At 39.9% G+C, this 18,452-nt stretch overlaps 1 protein-coding gene across 1 annotated transcript in view; it reads left to right on the top strand.

Annotated features, from left to right (window-relative positions):
- The window catches only part of drd2a (dopamine receptor D2a), a 46,049-nt gene extending 44,532 nt beyond the window's left edge, over positions 1–1,517 (top strand). The window contains exon 8 of the mRNA XM_084351357.1: positions 151–1,517. Coding sequence (XP_084207483.1) covers positions 151–347 — 197 coding nt within the window. The 3' untranslated portion in view covers positions 348–1,517. The remainder of the gene's footprint in view (positions 1–150) is intronic.
- The last annotated feature ends 16,935 nt before the right edge of the window (positions 1,518–18,452 follow it).

Here is an 18,452-nt window from a genome sequence, read left to right as displayed (position 1 = left end):
GGCAGTGATGCAACGGGAGGAAATACCCCTGACACCTCTATTAGTCCAACTTCTCCTTACAATATGTCACCCTTATTTTGGTGTACTTAGTATTTTTCTTCAACTGTCTCTCTCTAATAATTCATTCATGTTTTTCTTGTACATCCTTAGGTGTCTTCATCATATGCTGGCTGCCGTTTTTCATTACGCATATCCTGAACACCCACTGCACAAAATGCAAGGTCCCCGCTGAGGTGTATAACGCTTTCACTTGGCTGGGCTACGTGAATAGCGCCGTAAATCCCATCATATACACCACCTTTAATGTCGAGTTCAGAAAGGCGTTTATTAAGATCTTGCACTGCTGAACTGCGACATGACTCGTCTGATCAGACTGAGGAAGGAGCGATGGATGAAAGCATCTCTTCTGGCAAATACCTCATCCTGTTAAGGGAAACGCACCACAGGGGGAAACTGCGATCTGCTTTTTAACGTTACGGAGCTGAGTGACTGATAAACTTGTCTTTTCGAAAGGCATGTTGGCTCTATATGTGCATTGTTTGTGGAGTCCCTGTTCTCCAAATCACTGAATGTAAAACAAGAAATGTCTGTAACAATGAGCTGTTTCATGGAGAAAAAGAAAAACTGTAACGTTGTTCTCTAAAAATCATTGTGCTTGTCACGTAAGGAGCCATCTGTGTATACCACACACATACAACTGCTATTTATTGTGTGTGTACTTTATGTTTTGATAATGGAAATATTCTACAAATCCTATAGATATCAAGTCAGTGTTCATTGCAGTGTTAAACTGATATGTCAGCTCTTAATCTTAAATCTAATCTCTCTCTCGTTTTAAAATTACTGATTGGAAAGTGTGTTAAAGATGGGGCGATTTACTTGCTGTATAATGTGGCTATGCCAATATCCACATATTTGCAATTTTATAAATTGAAAAATCATATATTATTGTTAATGTTATTATTATTGTTATTATTTGCTGTATATAGTTTTCTTAACACATTAACTGTGATTATATGCCTGCAATGAAAATGTGATGCATGCTACACTGCTCCTCTACTTGACTTCTCATGACGTGTATGTTTAACAAAAAATTACAAAAGACGTCCAATAAATGAAGTTATGAGACACTCTGTAAAGTGCCACATGAATATCAGTCTTCATCCGTAAATGACTTCATTCAGGCGTTCTGACCTTATTGAGCAGCCTCTCGCTTATTCCCACGACTGGCCTGCAGTTTGAGTAATGTTGTTTACTGGAAGTAACTCTGAGCACTGCTGCGGCGGAGTTGCTCCGTGGCAAACTAATGACCTGTATGTGGACTTTGCAGCTTCCAGGTATAATCATGCGGATGTGTGCAGCCCCAGGAGCATCTCCCCGGAGGCCTTTACTGAGTTCGAAAGAGGCAAACTTGGCAAACCTGAAATGATAGTTACAGCAATACATCTGTGTGTGTTTTCATTGGGCAACAAATCCTGGATTATTTTCAGTTCAACAATAAAGACATTATAAACAAAGATATTTTAATGTTTTGATGAATTTTAGCCGCAGAGAACTGCAGCTTAAAGCTGCTGTAAGTGTTATATTACAACAGTAACCACTGTGTCACATGTCTCTCCTCACTCGGTCTCATGCAGTAAAAGAGAAAATAAATTGTTCTGGTATCGCTGCCCACAGAGAACTCATACAGAGCAGGATCGTGTCTGCTGTTTTTCCGCTAAGCATTCATTTGGTGATGTAGAGAGGAGAGAGAGGATTACCTGCAAAACGGACTGGAAGTTAGCTAAAATGATGACAATGCTCACAGCAGCGCTAAGTGAAATCGCAAAATCTGTAATTGTCAGGCCCTTCATTCAGATGTAGACAAGAAAATAAAATCTACAAATCAATGGATTTTTAAAAAATGGGAATTTGTGGGAAATAGTGTGCAAATAACCTGAACATCTTTCTTGTCCAGGTGCCAAAAAATACCAGATTTCTCCCAACACTTGTGATCCCTTTGAAAAACACTTAATCACATGCAGAAAAAGTGCAGTGCTTTGTGCCCAAATTTGCTCTATAATCTTAATGTGTTTACAGTCCATCTGCATTATTTCCATCCTGACTGTCCATACAGTATGACATCTATTGCATGTCTGTCCAGCCCGGGGGAGCAATCCTTCTCAAGAGATGATGTCTCTTGGACAAACAGTCATGGTGTAATGCCTTTGTCGTGGCTGTGAATTGTAGTATTCCATGAGGTCAAGCGTAACATCAGTCTTTTGATGACCAAAGTCAAACCAAAGACTGTCCAGGGTTGCATCATTTCTGGGAAAAACAAATCAGTATTACAACAGGCCAACATGACAGGCAAGAGGCAGCAGCAGCAACGCCAACAAAACCAACAACATGAGTCCAGCATTCCTGTAGTGCTGTCAGCATTCAGAGTCCAACTCCATTGATAAAGGTAACAGAATGGAAAATTGTTGCTTTTCAAGGCATTTCATCTCCTGTGGACGGTGCTGCTGCTGCTGCTGCTGCTGCTGCTGGCAGAGGACTCCGGGAATGCAGAGTTCACCAGTTTTTATTGTGAAGTGCTTGAACAAAAAGAAACTAAACTGTTTGACATTGATGAACGGATGTCAGAAGACAGTTGTCAGTTTTTCTCTAATGTAACAACAGTAACGTCCCTTTCACGCACAGCTACCCTGAAGTGGTCCTGACATTACCTGTAGGAGCTGGATGTGACAGTGATCATCAATGGGCCCAGACATTAAAGCAACATTCTGTAACTTTAAAAAAAATAAAGATAATAAAAGCTTCAAAATCATGTTGATGGTACAGTGTCTTGTAATAGGTTGAATGGTGTCTGTCTCGGCCACTCCGCTCCCCTACCACTTGTTTCTGCACTATGTAACTTCAGTGAGAGGGAAGGATCACAGCGTTACATACATGTTTACTTCAACATACACGTTTTCACGCATAACATTGCCCCGTTTCCCCCGTTTCCAGTCTTCATGCTAAGCTGGCTGTCGCCTGGTGATACCAGTCTTATGTAAAATGGACACATGAGAGTAATATATCTTCATATCTAACCCTTGGTAGGTTAGTGATTTTTCAAAAATGTCAAACCACTCCTTTGACTTAACCCACTGACTTTGCAGTTGTAGTTATTTATTTATAAACCCAAGAACACAGTTACAATCCCTCCACTGGTCCACTGTTACCAGTCAGTTTAAACATAGCCTACAGGGGATAAAAACTGTTGGAAATTCCCGATTGCAGCTCCAAACTTTCTAATCTCTCTTAAATTTCCTCTTGTCCTCTTCGTCGAACAACAGCATTAGAGAGGGTGTCGTCAGTTTCCACCGAGTCACTTCAGGCAGCGGCTGACTGATGTGAGGCGCTCGGTGACACGGCTTAATGGACATCCACCATCTCCGAGGACATTGGGATTCTGTTTTCCCCCCAGCAGACGCTATCAGAGCGAAGTTGTTATGGAGGAGCCGGGAAACAGGGACAGAGAGCAACATTCATTTCAAATCAGACAACCAATGAAATCTGATTTTGTGCCTCAAATTTCACTTTAGGTTGCTCCCGCTGGGACACCAGGAGGTATAAAACATTCTTACATACTGAAATATTTATGTGTGAAAAGCCTGTCATAATGCTCTGTTCAGTCACATGTAATCTTCTTAAACCCTGGCTTATGTGCAGAGGTTCATATATAATCAATGTGTATACTCTCTGCTAAATATGGATCTCCTTTTGTCCTGTGTGACACATGTACAGTATATACTTCCATAATAAAACCCCTGGAGGAATATTCGACACAAGATACTCTGTGTTAACACTCCTTTCTCTGTAATAGCTTGTGAATCATTTTAATTAGCAGCTGTACTGGTAAGCAATTTGTGGCTTCTGTTATGCCTATATATAAATCAATCCTAGCACTCAGTGTTTCTTTTTTTGATGCTTCTTTAGCTTTTTTTGTTTTCACTTGTGGTGTCTTTACTGGGTATTTTAATTATCAACACATAGCCGTCACTGGAATGTATCCGAATTTAGTGTCAGTGAAAAATTCACAAGAGATTCAACAGCAGAATCTGACTTTATGAATAATTAATAGCTTGTTAGTGTAAACACAGGGCCACATATACATAAGCATGTTGAGCGCGTATCCCCCACAATGGTAACGCGACCTTTTTGTACTTTTTTGTCGATTTTTAAACAGCTGTGGTTTTGATCGCTCTTTTATTGTTGTTGCCACGGGGCAGCTCGGTGTTCCTGATTACATTTCTGATTACATCAGGGGAAATCTGTGAATGCTGGCCAGCCTGCCCCCAGTGTCACTCCTCCTGGGGCTCCAATTCAAGCACCACTGATGTACTGAGGATCCGTTCGACTTTGATGTCACCCACAACACATTCACACACGCACACTGTGTCTAGTAGCCGTCAATCTCTGGCCTGTCTCTCAACACTGCGTCCGAAAATGACACATGGCCAAGCAGTTATTATAAATCGCCTGTGATTTATAATATTACGCTGCTGCGAGGAATACACGTAAAAAAGGTAACCTTGGCAGTCTGTTGTGCACGAAGGGAGATGCTGTAGCATGAGGTCTCTGAGGAGCAGCTTCCTCATGTCTGTCTTCCCCCTTCTCCTCCAGTGGGTGTTTTCCCTTGTCACCTCGGTGCAGTGTACAGCGATGCAGAGCACAGTGACAGGCATGTCCCAAAATAGTCCCAGAGGTTGAAGGGGGAGAGTGCAAACAGAGGTGGGGTTGCGTGCACGGCATTTTCAAGCAAGAAGGTGACTCTTAATTAACTGAATCACGATGGCCTTCCTGAATTATTAAAATCCTCTTATACCAAGGAACCCTTAAGAGTGATTACTACTGGACCTTCAACCAGCAGCATTTATTCTCTGCCCAGGGCCCTGGATGCGCTGTGCTTAATGAGACAAAGTGGTGCAATATGGTGATGCCGTTTGGAGAAATTAGTAGTTATCCTCCAAAGTCATAGAGTTGTAATCACTGTTGCTCTGCCTGCTCAAGGGAGAATAAATGTTTTGTGATATTGTGTCGCCATTTACAAGCATGTTTACCTACAGCACTTCAATTATTTTCTATTTCTTTATTGCTATTTTTTTATGTATGACTTGTAAAAGCACCTCTCACTCTGTGGTACTCTAGTAGCTGTAGCTTGTTTTTAGGCACTTGCTTTGGCTTTTTGCTTCAGTGGTTTTGGTTCCTTTAGATCTGTCTGATTCCTATAGAGTTTGCTTTAGGGACTGAAATGACAAAAATATTTCTGAATATTTCATTTGATGTTCGGTTGCGGTCGGGCCTCTGATGTTTTTCTGAGCCTAACTTTTCTGTCACGCTGAGATGTTATTTTGGTCCAACATGCTTTTCGTTAAGCTCCCTATATATGCACAACGAAAGAAAACGCTTTTAGTTTTTTGGTGCGTACCATTAAAGGAAAATCGCCATGTGTTTTTCCTGGTGTGAGAATCAGCATTATTGTCCAAGTACGTGTACACATGGAAAAGGAATTTTGACATTACAGCTAATACCAAGGACAACACCATGGAGGTAAAGAATGGACAGGACTATAATGTGCACAAGTATGTGAAAAAATAGGTGTCTATATAATAGTACCAATGACCAATAACATAAATAAAATGACTATATACAAGTCAGGAATCTTTAATTCTGAAATGTCTAATCTAATAAACAAGAAAACCTTCATTTAAGTCTTAGTTTTAGTTTGTTTTTCTGATTTGTAGATTCATTAGTTTCTTCACTGCAGTGTGCAATAAGTCATAAAAGCTGTGGAAATGTATTGAGCTAAAGGATCAATGTCAGATTTTAATTATTTCTAACCTTCACTGTTGGGTTTACCTGTGATGACACAAGGCCTGTTGCCTTAAGCATGCAAGAACTGTGTGCTTTTGCAACCCAATAGCCAATAAGTTCAAGCTTTACGTTTCTTTATGTTGCAACTTTATATGTTTAGGGTGAATTTTCTATTTTTCTCTTGTGTGCCTAATGCTCTAATTAGGTTTAGGCACAAAAAACACTTGGTTAGAGTTAGGAAAACATCATGGTTTGGCTTTAAATGCCTCTTTTGGTCACCACAAACACGGCTAGAAAACAATGGTTCGCCTTAAAAACACCCGTTTCTGAAGCCCTGACTACCGCTACCATGTCTGCTATGAGTACCACTGCAGGAAGTCAGAAGTGATCACATTTGGAGCATCTATTACCTGCAATTGGTCTTATGCTAATTATCTCCTTATTAGCATTGTTCAAGATGAATTATGTAATTGCACTGTCTTGCTATTAGTGAAGCCCTCCCGTCTTCTGCCCACACTAATCATCATTATGGAATTTGAAGAAGCACAGCAGCCTCTGCACTCTTATCAGCTCCAATGAGACACTCACACCCCTCTGAACAGCTCATCATGACCTTTTAGATTACGTGTTTGTCTCAGTGGCTGTCCAACAGCTCGAGCACCACTCCAGGATATCAGCAAGTATTAAATGATTGCATTCATTTGGGTGTTGAATGAAATGCCTGTTGAAAAGTACGAATAAACTCCCCCTTGTCACAGCTCTTGATTATGGCAGTTATTGCTTCAAATGAAGCTTTAACCTGATGGGTCTCACATGTTTTTCTTTCACGCCTACTCAAGTGATAACAGAGTTTATAAGGGATGACAAAGATAAAACACCTAACAGGGAGAGGGAGCTTGGGACACACTCTTGTTGCACTGTTTTTATGAACAGTGTCAGATAATCATGAGTAATAACTTCTACATACTTTCTAGCAACAATGGCAGAGATGAGATATGAATACGTATGAGAGAGAGTAATCGGAGAGGAAAGGGCACAAATCAATTTAAATTATCTGTATCCACACATGTCACAACGTTTAAATACTTAATTGAATCTTAATTAAAAACAAGGTCTTGATAGATTGATGTCTGATAGATGTAAGGTGTACTTTCCAAATGATTCACATAATGTCGCAGTGTGTAATGTAATTATGATTTACCTGTTCATCTGCATTCACATTGCATCACTAAAACAGGTGCCGCAGCGCTGCTCATGGTGCCATTAGGGAGGAAGCTTCCACAGTGGCACTAGCAAATCAATTGCAATGGTGAAGGCGAGTTAAAAGCGTCGAATAAGAACACGGCAAAGCTTCAAAATATAAAAGTCTTTCAATCTTAAAGTGTGCCTGAGGGGGCGGAAACGTAAGACAAGGGAAATATTGCAATTTATATGATTGGATGGATTGGATATGCTCCGTGTCTTGTTTCTCCTCTGATTCTGCAAACTTGCCTTGATGTGCGTGACAGCACGATGTTGAAAGCAAATGAATGAAGTGAAGTTCAGTGAGCAGAGCTTTTCAACTCCAGTTCCCTACGCTTTCCAACCAACTGATCCCACCTGGCTCTCCGCTGCTTTTATTGGAAATCTGTGAAGATAGGTTGGAGTAATTTCTAATCATTTATCCCCCGAGGCAGAGCATCAATCTAAATCTTAGCAGCAGTCTCTCAAATCAGAAGCCGGGGGTTGGTACAGGAGCAGTGGCATGTGTTGTTAATTGTGCTGGGAGTGAATGTGAGAGATTGGAGAGCTCTCTTGGTGCAGATAGTCATAATAATCACAATCTTGGTGAGATGAGTCCTTCCTTCTTCCCCCTCTCTGTCTCCACTTTAGCCCTGTTTCATGTCCTCCACTCTCTGCGTTTGCACCCCCCCCCCAGTCCTTTCCTCTCTTCACTTCCCCTCTGCAATCAGACGCAGGAGAGGGAGCGCTGCACCTGACCCACAGAAATAGAATTAATTTTTTATATTTGTTCATTTTATTTCATTTGTTAGTTTGTTAATTAGGTTGTAGGTTTCAGAAAAATGTTCCCAGCAGGACTGCAGCTACATCTAAGCACACTGAGATTATGGCCTTCATATTTTTAATGAGGTTTTTCGACTAAGTAAGAATTAACACTTTTTTGTTGATTAAAATGTTCAAAGGGCCACTTTGTGAGAAAGCTGGTTTTTGAGTCCCATTCCCGACGCTTTGGGATGGCGACCAACTCAGTCAACAATCCCAAAGTTTCTTGAATGACATTCAAAAATCAACTTTCTTACAAAGTGGGCCTTTAAATGAATCATAATCATTTTATGCCTCCGCACCAGCGACAGCCATGGACGGAGGCATTATGTTATCAGGTTATTAGTTCGTCTGTACGAACGTCCCATTCTTGTAAATGCGAGATCTCGAGGATGCTTTTAGGGAATGTCTTCAAATTTTGTACAAATGTTCATTTGGACAGAAGGATGAACTGATTAGATTTTAATGGTCAAAGGTCAATTAGTCCCTGTGAATTTTGTCCATGTGTGTTCCCTTTCTTGTTGTTAGTTTGTTTGCGTTATCAATACCTATTTCTTAGTCAGTCTTGCGTTTACTCCTCGTCTCCCCGGTTTGTTCTTAGTTAAGTTCTCATATTTCTCTTTAGTTTTTTTCTTTTTTATGGCCTGCCAGTTGTTGTTGTTGTTGTCTGGAGGTTATCGGTGGTTGCTTTTGTTTATTTCGGCCTGCTTGCTTGGTGTCTAACATTTGGGTCCTTTTCTGTTAAAACCTGATGCCACCAACAGACTGACAAGCCAACACTTTAACCAACTTCACCTACTTCTCCACTAAGAAAGCAACTGCATCATTCCCTTGCATTTTATTTCCTTTCCCCTGTTAACTCTTCTCCGTTCCACTTGAATGCAAGCCAAACAGAAGTTCACTTAATACAGTTCCTTATCTCGCCAAAAGGTGAATCAAGGTAAAGGTAATTATTCTTTATTGATTCACTGATTCCAAAGCAGCAGATGAATCAGACACGGGTGCGTCTGAGCCAGATTTTAAAGCTTTGCTACCCTGATTAAGCAGAAAAGTTTGCTGGTATTTTGTGAAGTCATTAGAGATTCAATATAGTGACTACATTTAGAAAAACAATTATCGATTTTGGGGCTCAGTGATTATCCTTCTGACTGTTTCTTGTCCTCCCGATCTGTACGAGTGACATCTGCATAAAAGACAGGGATTATAATGTTCAATATCCGAATGCTCCCATGTGAGTCTATTTGAAATGTTTTTCCTGCAAAGAAAATGTCCCGTACTTTATATTTATACCATTCATCCTAAATATTAGAGATGTTGAGGGAATAGTGCATTATATCTACACAGACAGATTTTAGACTCTTTCCAAGTTTCCAGACAGGATCGAGTCTCACCTTACTGTACTGCTTATTGAAAGTATACATTTCTTTTCTCTTCTAGATCCTGGCTTTATGGAGTCTGGAAGGGTCAGAGCAGATAACCCATCCTCAATACGTGTATATTGCTTCTACCTTGCTGCAAAGAATATCAAAGGGATTTCAGTAGAGCTTCTGAATGGAGATTTGGCCCAATTTTATTGGAAATTTCAAAACTGATAACACATGGCCTCTTTCTTTGGGATTACAGATGAAGCTAAACCAGGAGACCACAGTGTTATCAACACAGTCAAAGTAAGCCATCATGTGCCATTACAGGTTTGGTTTTATTAAAAAGTGAAGGTTACCTTCCTCCTTGAAGCTGTGTATAAAACATCTGCCACCCACAAACAACCACAAAGCCATCAATAAAATATAGAGAAATATAAGCTGTAAATGTCAGTTCTTTGACCACAAACAGAAACAGGCTTTATTGAATTTTTACGACAATGAGGAGGCACACATTAGCAAACAGATGCAGCAGCATTGTCTGGCGTTTCTCCTGAAGCAACTTCAACGGTAGGTCAACACTAAATACATAAAAGAAATAATATGCTTTTTCTAATATTAGGTTTTAAAATGGGTATGCACTTCTGTATTTTGCTGTATTTTATTGTGAGGAGTTAGGTAGCATTAGCTTGTAGCCCAAATGTAAACAAATGTATGTAACATTAGAACCTGCAGGAATTGATTAAAAACAGGCTGTTCAGGTCTACTAGCGGCTTGTCCAGGGTCCTTGCCGCGCACCCAATGGTGGCCGTTTACAGACAGTAGATGGATGGATGGATGGATGGATGGATGTACAGCTCTTTATGTTTGTGACAATAATACAAAGACAAACTGCAGCCTGCACCAAACTCCAAATCCTAATTGATGACAACACAGGTTGTGACTGTACAACTGTATGTAGCATTAAGCCAAATAAACAATCAAGACACTAAATCAGGACTAAGACACTAAGATAAAACAAAACTTTAGAACAAACTCCCAGGCTAAGACGCATAGAGATCTGCAGTCCTTACTCCAGAAGCCTCTCCTCTCTGATGCTGGCACAGGAGCTTTTAAGCATCTCCAGGTGCACCTCATTAAGCAACCGAGTTGTGGAGCACCTGGGCAGAGCTAATAGGAAGGAAGAAGGGACAAATAGCAAGGAACACATGCAGCATATGAACGAAGTGAAGGGGAGGAGAATGTCGATTGCTGACTGTACAGCCATCAGGGAAGAACGGCAGCAGATGGGTAAAACCGACACCAGTGTATGTAGCCTTGTGGGACTCGTAGAGCTACTTAGTTTCTCTCAGTGGCCAGACACACCAAACCAATATCAAAGGACTAGCAGCGACAAAGGCCAACTCATGTCTCCTGTGTCTCAGCCAAGCTGCACTTGAACACACCACCTGCACTACATCTGACGGCCAACTAGCTTGTACATTCTGTGCCTGCGTGAGAGGAAAGGAGTCGGATAGAGGGCTACTGCTTTATATTTCCGTTTCTCTTCTCGTGCAATGATTTGCTTAGCTGAACAGCCAGTCAGGGTGATTTTTCTGTCATTGGCAGGCTCTGCTGCAGATTCAGCATGCTACGTTGGCCGAAAAGCCGTTGACAAGAGCCAGCTAGTGCCAACGGTGCGGGTCAAACAGCTCCAACATTTATGTGTCGTGGCCGTAAAGTTGTATGGGTAATACTAGGGAACACATATTCACCATTAACTAGTTGCTTATGGGCATGTGTAGTAGCATACTGCCTCTTTATTAGTCACTACACTAATTATTGCCTTAGGGCACCCAGAATGTGGTCCTCATTCTTAAGTGAGATCTTGTTCATAACTGATTCAATAGCAGAACATGTGGGTTCATATGTGTCAATCTGGTAGTGAATAAGTTATGAGCAAGACCTCACTGTAGAATATAGAACACATTCTGAGGTAGAAAGACCACATTTAGAGGTATTTGGATGTATAATTTTGTGTTTTGTTACTTAAGAACTGACCATATTTATCAAGTGAATTCAGGGAGAATCATTGTGGTACCACCACTTTATAAGGAAATACTGAGAAAACCATAAAAAATATTGTACAACTATGTAAAGCAACTTCCTTAATATCAAAACGAGGTAATTAGGAGGTTATTGAAGGAAAACTCGAGTTAACAGCCTAGTTGTAGAATATGGAGAATAAGCCATTAATAAGTACAATGACTATATAACAACATACAATGCCAAAAAAAATAACGCAATAATAAGTAGCTCGTTAATGGTTAGTATGTCTAATCTAAACTGTTGAGTGACTAAGAATTTGAATGAGAAATAATAATAAATGATTTTAAATAATTGTTCAATAAGAAATTGGTTCCTGCATTAATATTCATGAAAGCACCCATTTCTCATCAAAATTTCAAACTTCACTAAATCGTGCTGTGCCAACACGCATCTTTTAAATGCTGTCCGATCTCGTGCAGTGCAGTAAATTAGCGTGCCTGTGTCCATGCTGTTTGACATTGCTGCATGCCATTCGTGACTAGTACTCAATAATGCATACAGCAAGTGACTGTATGAGGAGCCTGGTAAGCGTGACAGGAAGTGAGAAGCATCAAGTAAAGGTTTGAGGTGTGCTGTTGAGGGAAAGAGAGGCTTTTGATGATAACAGCTCTTGTTCATCCGCAGAGGTTGGCTGTAATCTTTACTGAGGCCTGAAGGACAAGAGGTGAAGGCGGGGGGGAAATGAAACAGATACATATCTGAGTGGCGTTTCATTCACTGTGGGTTCAGTCCTCCTGGCAGCAGAAGTGTTTGGAAGTTATGATATTGTGACCTCCAGTGCACTTGCTCTGAAGTAGGAGTATCTTTTTATTATTAATCTGCAGAAACTTTTAAAGTGTTTGGTCAATGTTGCTGAAATCCCCCTGTAGGATTTTTCTCTTTCTCTTTCTTCATTCATGGTAAAATTGGTGCAAAAGGAAAACAAGAGACAGAAACACAGCTATATTAATGTGAAGCCAAGAGCCTCCCAGGCCAACCTCAATCAAATCAAACATTAATTCATAAGATTTATTTTTTAATTTATATTTATATTCTTTTTTATTTTGACAGAAAATCCTTCGCTTCACTCAAACATGCTACTCTTAAGTCAAGAGCACAGGGAGTGAATTTTGCATAATTAAACAGCTTCGTAATTGAATGGCTACCCCATTACTGCCTTTAAGTCTAAGGGAAGAAAACCTGTAAATTACTCTCAAAGGATATTCGAATCCTGATGACACATACCATTAATTTCTTTGCAGCCTACTAATAGATGGTTTCTTTATTTCCGGACATTATTTTTATCGTTTTTATTTAGATGTATGGCCGCTATGATTATCTGAACTGTCATTTCACAGTCATTAACCCCGAGCGCACTGCTGCTGTGATATATAACTCCCTCTTAAAGCACAATACATCAGCATGCAATAAAGAAATCTTGACATTTGCACTGTAAATTAAGTACATTTTCTTTTGTGTGGGATGTAGCCTCCTATACAACTGGAAACTTAAGCCCACAAGCTTAAAACATGCAAGTGCATCGCTGTTGCAGAGACTATTATTTCAGTTGCTTACGGCAAAAAAAAAAAAGCTAAAGTGGGAATACATGTTTTTTAGTAAACAGCATCACTTGTGCCTTTTTTTTGTTTCAGTGTAACCCTTTTTATAACCCAGCCATTAGATTTGATTAGAGCCTTTGAGACAGAGCACAAGCAACTCAGAAATTATGGTACAGTATGTGAAAATGTACAGAGGCAGTGCTGCACATCCATAAAATCTTTTGCTCTGCCTGATTGGTGCAAATACACTCTTATTATTTGTCACCACAAAACAGCTAAATAATCGTGACTTTTCTGCTATGAAACCGTGAGTTGTACAGAACTGAGTCTTTGACAATTGTTTGTGAATTGTTTTTTTTTAGTGTGTTTGTGTTGTCTGTTTATGTTTTATGGCATTTTTTTAAATGTATGCTTGTTTGTATGTATGTGTATGGCTGTATTTGTGTGTATGTGTAAGTATGAATATATGGATGAATGTGTTTATATAGCTATTTTTTTCATTTCCTTCAGTGTGGGATATCAGTGCCTGTGCATGTAAGAGATCTTGAAGCACCAACAGACGCTCCTCTCTCCCACAGAAGACACTGCTCCTGAAACACCTCGTCAGTAGTCTCACCTTTAATTCTGCGACTTTGTGACATCACACCATGTCACACATTTACATACTTTATACCTGGCAGCTAGTTTGACATATAAGAATTGATTCAGCACAGCTGCTCTGTTATTGTTAGGGATGCTGGGACAGGTGTGTGGGAGCTGCCCAATCAGAGCAGACTATTCAGGAGGAGGGGCCTTAAAGAGACAGGAGCTAAAACAGAGCGTTTGAGTAGAGTTTGAGAAAAGTGATGTGTTTTTTGAGCATTAAAGCATGTAAACCTATTCTAGTAGCAACCCAAGATAAAATTATGAACCTGAAAATGATTTTATGTAAATCCTGCTTCTGCTTGGTTGTCAACTGTAACCATGCATGCTAATCAACAATCATTAAAAACAGCATTACAAAGGCTGCTCATCATCGTGGCTGCAGATGGAGTGCAAGCCCAGCACCTTCATTATATTGTAAAGAAGTAGCTGAAAATTGCAATTCCCTTTAATTAATTCTGGGATTTACTATTCTTTGAACCACAAAAAGAGTTCATGCCTTTACATTTATTAAGGATTACTTTTTATGAAAGATCTAAATGAGATGATTTCTGGGTTAATGATAAAATAAAGGAGAGAAAGATGGGCGTGATGCATGAAATTAAATTAGTATAGATGGGGTCCTACATTCCTCCCAAGTGTGAGACACTGCTACTCTGTGTCAAGAGTACTGTATGTGGTTTTCAAACAGTGTAAAGTTACTGCGTGTGTGTGTGTGTGTGTGTGTGTGTGTGTGTGTGTGTGTGGGAAGGGGGTTGCTTTGTGCTTTGTGCTTTGTGCTATGGAAATAGGAATGAGATACTCCATTAATCACTTTGCAGGAACATGACAACACCAAGGAGAGCGTGCTGTAGGGATAATAAGAATACACTGGAGAAAACAAGGCCATGCAATTGGAAGAGTTCAGTAGCTTCAGGAAAACATTCTGCAGTATAGGAACAGATTATCATTTTAAAAATCCTCCAGGCTAATCTTTATGGAGCCAGTGTGTGCTGTTTCTGTATGTAGGTTTTTTTTCAAACTGAGGAGAAAGTACTCTACAGAGCTTCCCAAACACTTTCACTCAGTAACCTGAGTGGAGGTTCACCCAGGTGAAAATAAAGCAGTCACTTTGCACAACAGCTAGCAACCACCTTTGGGATTTAGAGAGAGACTAACTGGTGGTGTTTTCCATTGCAAGAGTGAGAGGTCGCTAAGAGATGACAGGGGTGAAAAATGTTTTCCATATCATCACTCTGGAAAAAAAAAAAGCCCTTGGGAGACATCACTCAATCAATTACTGTGGCAAGGACCAGAGATGCCTGCCGAGATGCCTGCGTGGCCCTGCTGAGGCGGCACACCTGGATCAAAAGACACAGCTGCATCAGTCAGGATTGAGGCTGCTTAACACCACAGGGGCGCAGCTCAGTGGTGAGTTTAACCCCTCCAGTTAAGAGGGGCTTTGCAGAAAGCATGTAATGGCTCTCCTTTGAGAAGCTAAATATACCGGTAAGTAGCCAGATTACATCCTATCATTAAGATGAGCGTTGGGAATGTCAGACAGACCTTTTTAACAGTGTCTCATGGTCCTGGGTGCAACTAAATAATGTCTTTATGCAACACAACATCTGAGTACAGAGGCTGAACACTGTATATGGGGGTTTAGGTAACGTCAGACAAGGAAATTAAACAGCTCATCCATAGCAGGCCCGTATACAAATGATCTCATCAAAATTGTTGAGAACTATTATGCATGCAAATTGCTCCTGATGAGTTTTATAACAAAGCCTTTAGAGCCCTTGAATGCAGCAACCCATTTTTAATTAGTATAGGTGGAAATACACCATGCTGAGCGGTGTTCTTTAATACTTTGGAGACAGGTAATGCAATTAAGAGGGGGATTTTCTGTTTAATCTAAAAAAAAAAAAAGAAAGTCTTCAAGTTGGTATGATTGCATAGCAGGAAACATAAGCAAGAGTGCAGGCTCAGTTAGCATCTTTAATCTGAGGAATCACTAAAATACTTTTATCACAGTAACACATTTAGTCCAAAACACAGTATTTCATGATTAAATGGTGACAAAATATGCAAAAAAATGTTTGAAAATATTTTTTCATGCTTTTATCTGTCAAAAACTTCCTCATTTCACTGCAGACGCCATTATACCTCTACACTAGAGGTCCTGGGATGGCAGCCGTGTGGTTGACAGCTCATTTGAGCAGATATGAGCTTCTATGCTCGCTCTGGAGCCTACAACAGCCAATGAGTGATCGTATGGACCAGTGACCCACTCCCCTCTTTCTCCTTTCTCCTGAGTCACTTACACGTCGGCCTCAAACAATGAGATTCCAAATACAATAATATATAGTTTATTACAGTTTTTAAAGCCCTAAAGTTGTTTTTATGTGTTTTGCTCTTTGTGTTTTGCTTGTTTTTCCACCTACACTTGTTTTTGACTGCATAAAGTATGCATAAAGTTAGTGTAAATAAGTAAATAAAGAACTATGATGAGTTTTTGCCCATGCTACTCTCAAACAGGGGTATTTTCAGGTCATAAAATGGTCTTTTTTTGCCAGGAGTCTGACTATTTCCTCAGAAAAACATGTGTTACATGTTCATTTTCAATGATATTGTTATCTAATTTGAAGATTTTAAAAAATTAAGTCAAATAAATAAATATTTTGATATGTTCAAACTTATAGCTAAATGCTAGAAGCACTTACAGAGCTTCTGACAGCTTTAGAAAAAATACATGTTATAATCTTGTACCTGATCCTGTACCATGCCTGTACTGCAAATGGTTAAACAAATAAATGTACTATTTTTTACTGGGCTAGACTGGGATAGGTGATTTTGGATCATTTTACATAAATTTCCAGGAATGGTAACAGGTTAAAGCCGGGTGCAGCCCACACTGCAGCCGTCTTCTGTCTTTCCTCAGCTCTTGGTGTTTGTGGTAGCAACTTTCATGACATTATCTTCTTCCTGCTTGTCTCCCTGTTAGAAATGAAATTAGTTTAGGTGCCTGCAAACCCAATTACCAGCTGATAGAAGGTATCCGATGTGTCACCTTGTGTGTAAAAAGGTTGGGGCAGCACCATTGATTTAGGCAGGCCTGATTAGATGTTCCTGGGAAAGTGAGTTTAATTTTCAGGAACGTGTATCAGAACAATGGTATAGTTAAACACAAAGGCTTGTTTTATTTGAATGTTGGAAGGACAAAAATGCTGTTCGACGGGTTAGTCAATGACACAGCTCTGTGGATTCCACAGATGTTTGTCCTTCCCATCTGTTCAACTGTCATCAGACTGTTAGATAACAATCACACAAATGTGTTTTGCTTCCAATTTTTAAAACACAGAAGGCCTCATAAATTTCAAATGCGAGTTGCTGCAGTAAAAAGGACATTTTAAACTATAAATCATCCTATACCCAATCTGAAATACATGGTCCTCTCCAGGATCCTCTTTTCATAATATGATAGATGCATTTCAAACTCTAGAGGATAAATCACACCGAGAGCAGGGTCAGCAGATACTTTCCGTTGTCGGGATCCTGATACAAACCATATGCCATTATAAATCAGGGTTTTGCATATTGGTTTTGCAAGTGAGTGCAGCTTCCTGATAGCTGTCAAAAAAATGAGTCGAAAGAAAATGAACGCAAGTATCAGAGACGGGAAAAGGCAGCCAAAATATGACACTGGAGGAGTATTCTTTAATGCTGCTCTCCGGGGATCTCTGTCCTGCATGTTTTAGATATTTCCCTGCCCCAAACACATGATCAAATGAGCCGCTCGTCGTCTGCTGAAGTCTGATAACGACCCATTTATTTGAATCAGGTGTGTTGGAGCCACGCTTCCTGTGGCTACTTTTTAAAGTAAAACCCCCATAGTGTACAGCTTACAGTAAGGTTTGAGTCAAGGCCTGTGAAAATCAGTATTTCTACACTTCAGTACACAGTCAAAAATGTGTTTTTCTTCTTGCTCCTGCAATTGAATGTTCGAGCTTCACTCTCTAGAATGATGTACTGTATGTGCAGAGTTTCACACTAGAAGGCTGTTTTCACATTCACTGCTGAGGGTGTAAATTTTCTCTGAGCTCATTAAAAATCTGATTTTAAGAGGCGGGCCTATGAGCGTGATTTGTGACCTCACAAACACTTTTTTATTCCAATCAATATTCAGCACACACAAGTGTGATGTAGCAACCCAATCGCCAGAATAAATGTTGGCATTTCTGCAAATCAAGGATATGGTGACAGTTTACATTTCTTTATGTTGCAACTTTACATTTATTTTGGTTTAATTTTCAGTTTTATGTTGTCACAGTGCTTATGGTCTGGTTAGGTTTAGGCACAAAAAACACTCAATCAGGGTTAGGAAAAGATGTGTTTGGGCTGAGCTGGTTCTGTCACCACAAACACAGCTGGAAATTGTCCCTAAGTCTTGTCAAAGATAGCCAGGTTTTTTTGCCACTAACATGACAGGAAAATGTGGTTTTGTGGTTTTGTGATGTTTTGTGTGAAAATTTGTGTGAAAATGTTGAAATACCCTCTTGAACAGTGGTCTCTGGCTTAGCAGCCGTCTCGCCCAGCTATCACTGCCACCATCCCCTCCTGGCATGAAAGTCAGCTCATATACATACTATAATGTGAACATGATATGACAAATCAAGAAAAGAAATGTTGAGATGATAGGTACTAGGGCTGTCACAATAGCAGATTTTCACTGCACGATTATCATGGCCAAAATTCACAATGATATTATCTTGAAATCTATATAAATATTTGCATTTGTGTTTTGTCTTTTTGGCAAATAAATTACCCTCAAAATAAGAGTAGGGCGGTGGAGAGAGAGTCCCTAAAGATTACTGGAAAAAAATTACAAATTATTTTAGTCAGTCACCAGATTTTAGTCTGGTGACTGGGCTGAATCTAGAAACTTGAATCCTCTACCACA

This window comes from Pagrus pagrus, assembly GCF_965226575.1.
Source record: "Pagrus pagrus genome assembly, chromosome: 4".
NCBI classification, from domain to species: Eukaryota; Metazoa; Chordata; class Actinopteri; order Spariformes; family Sparidae; genus Pagrus; species Pagrus pagrus.
This window is presented reverse-complemented; position numbering and strand designations above follow the sequence as displayed.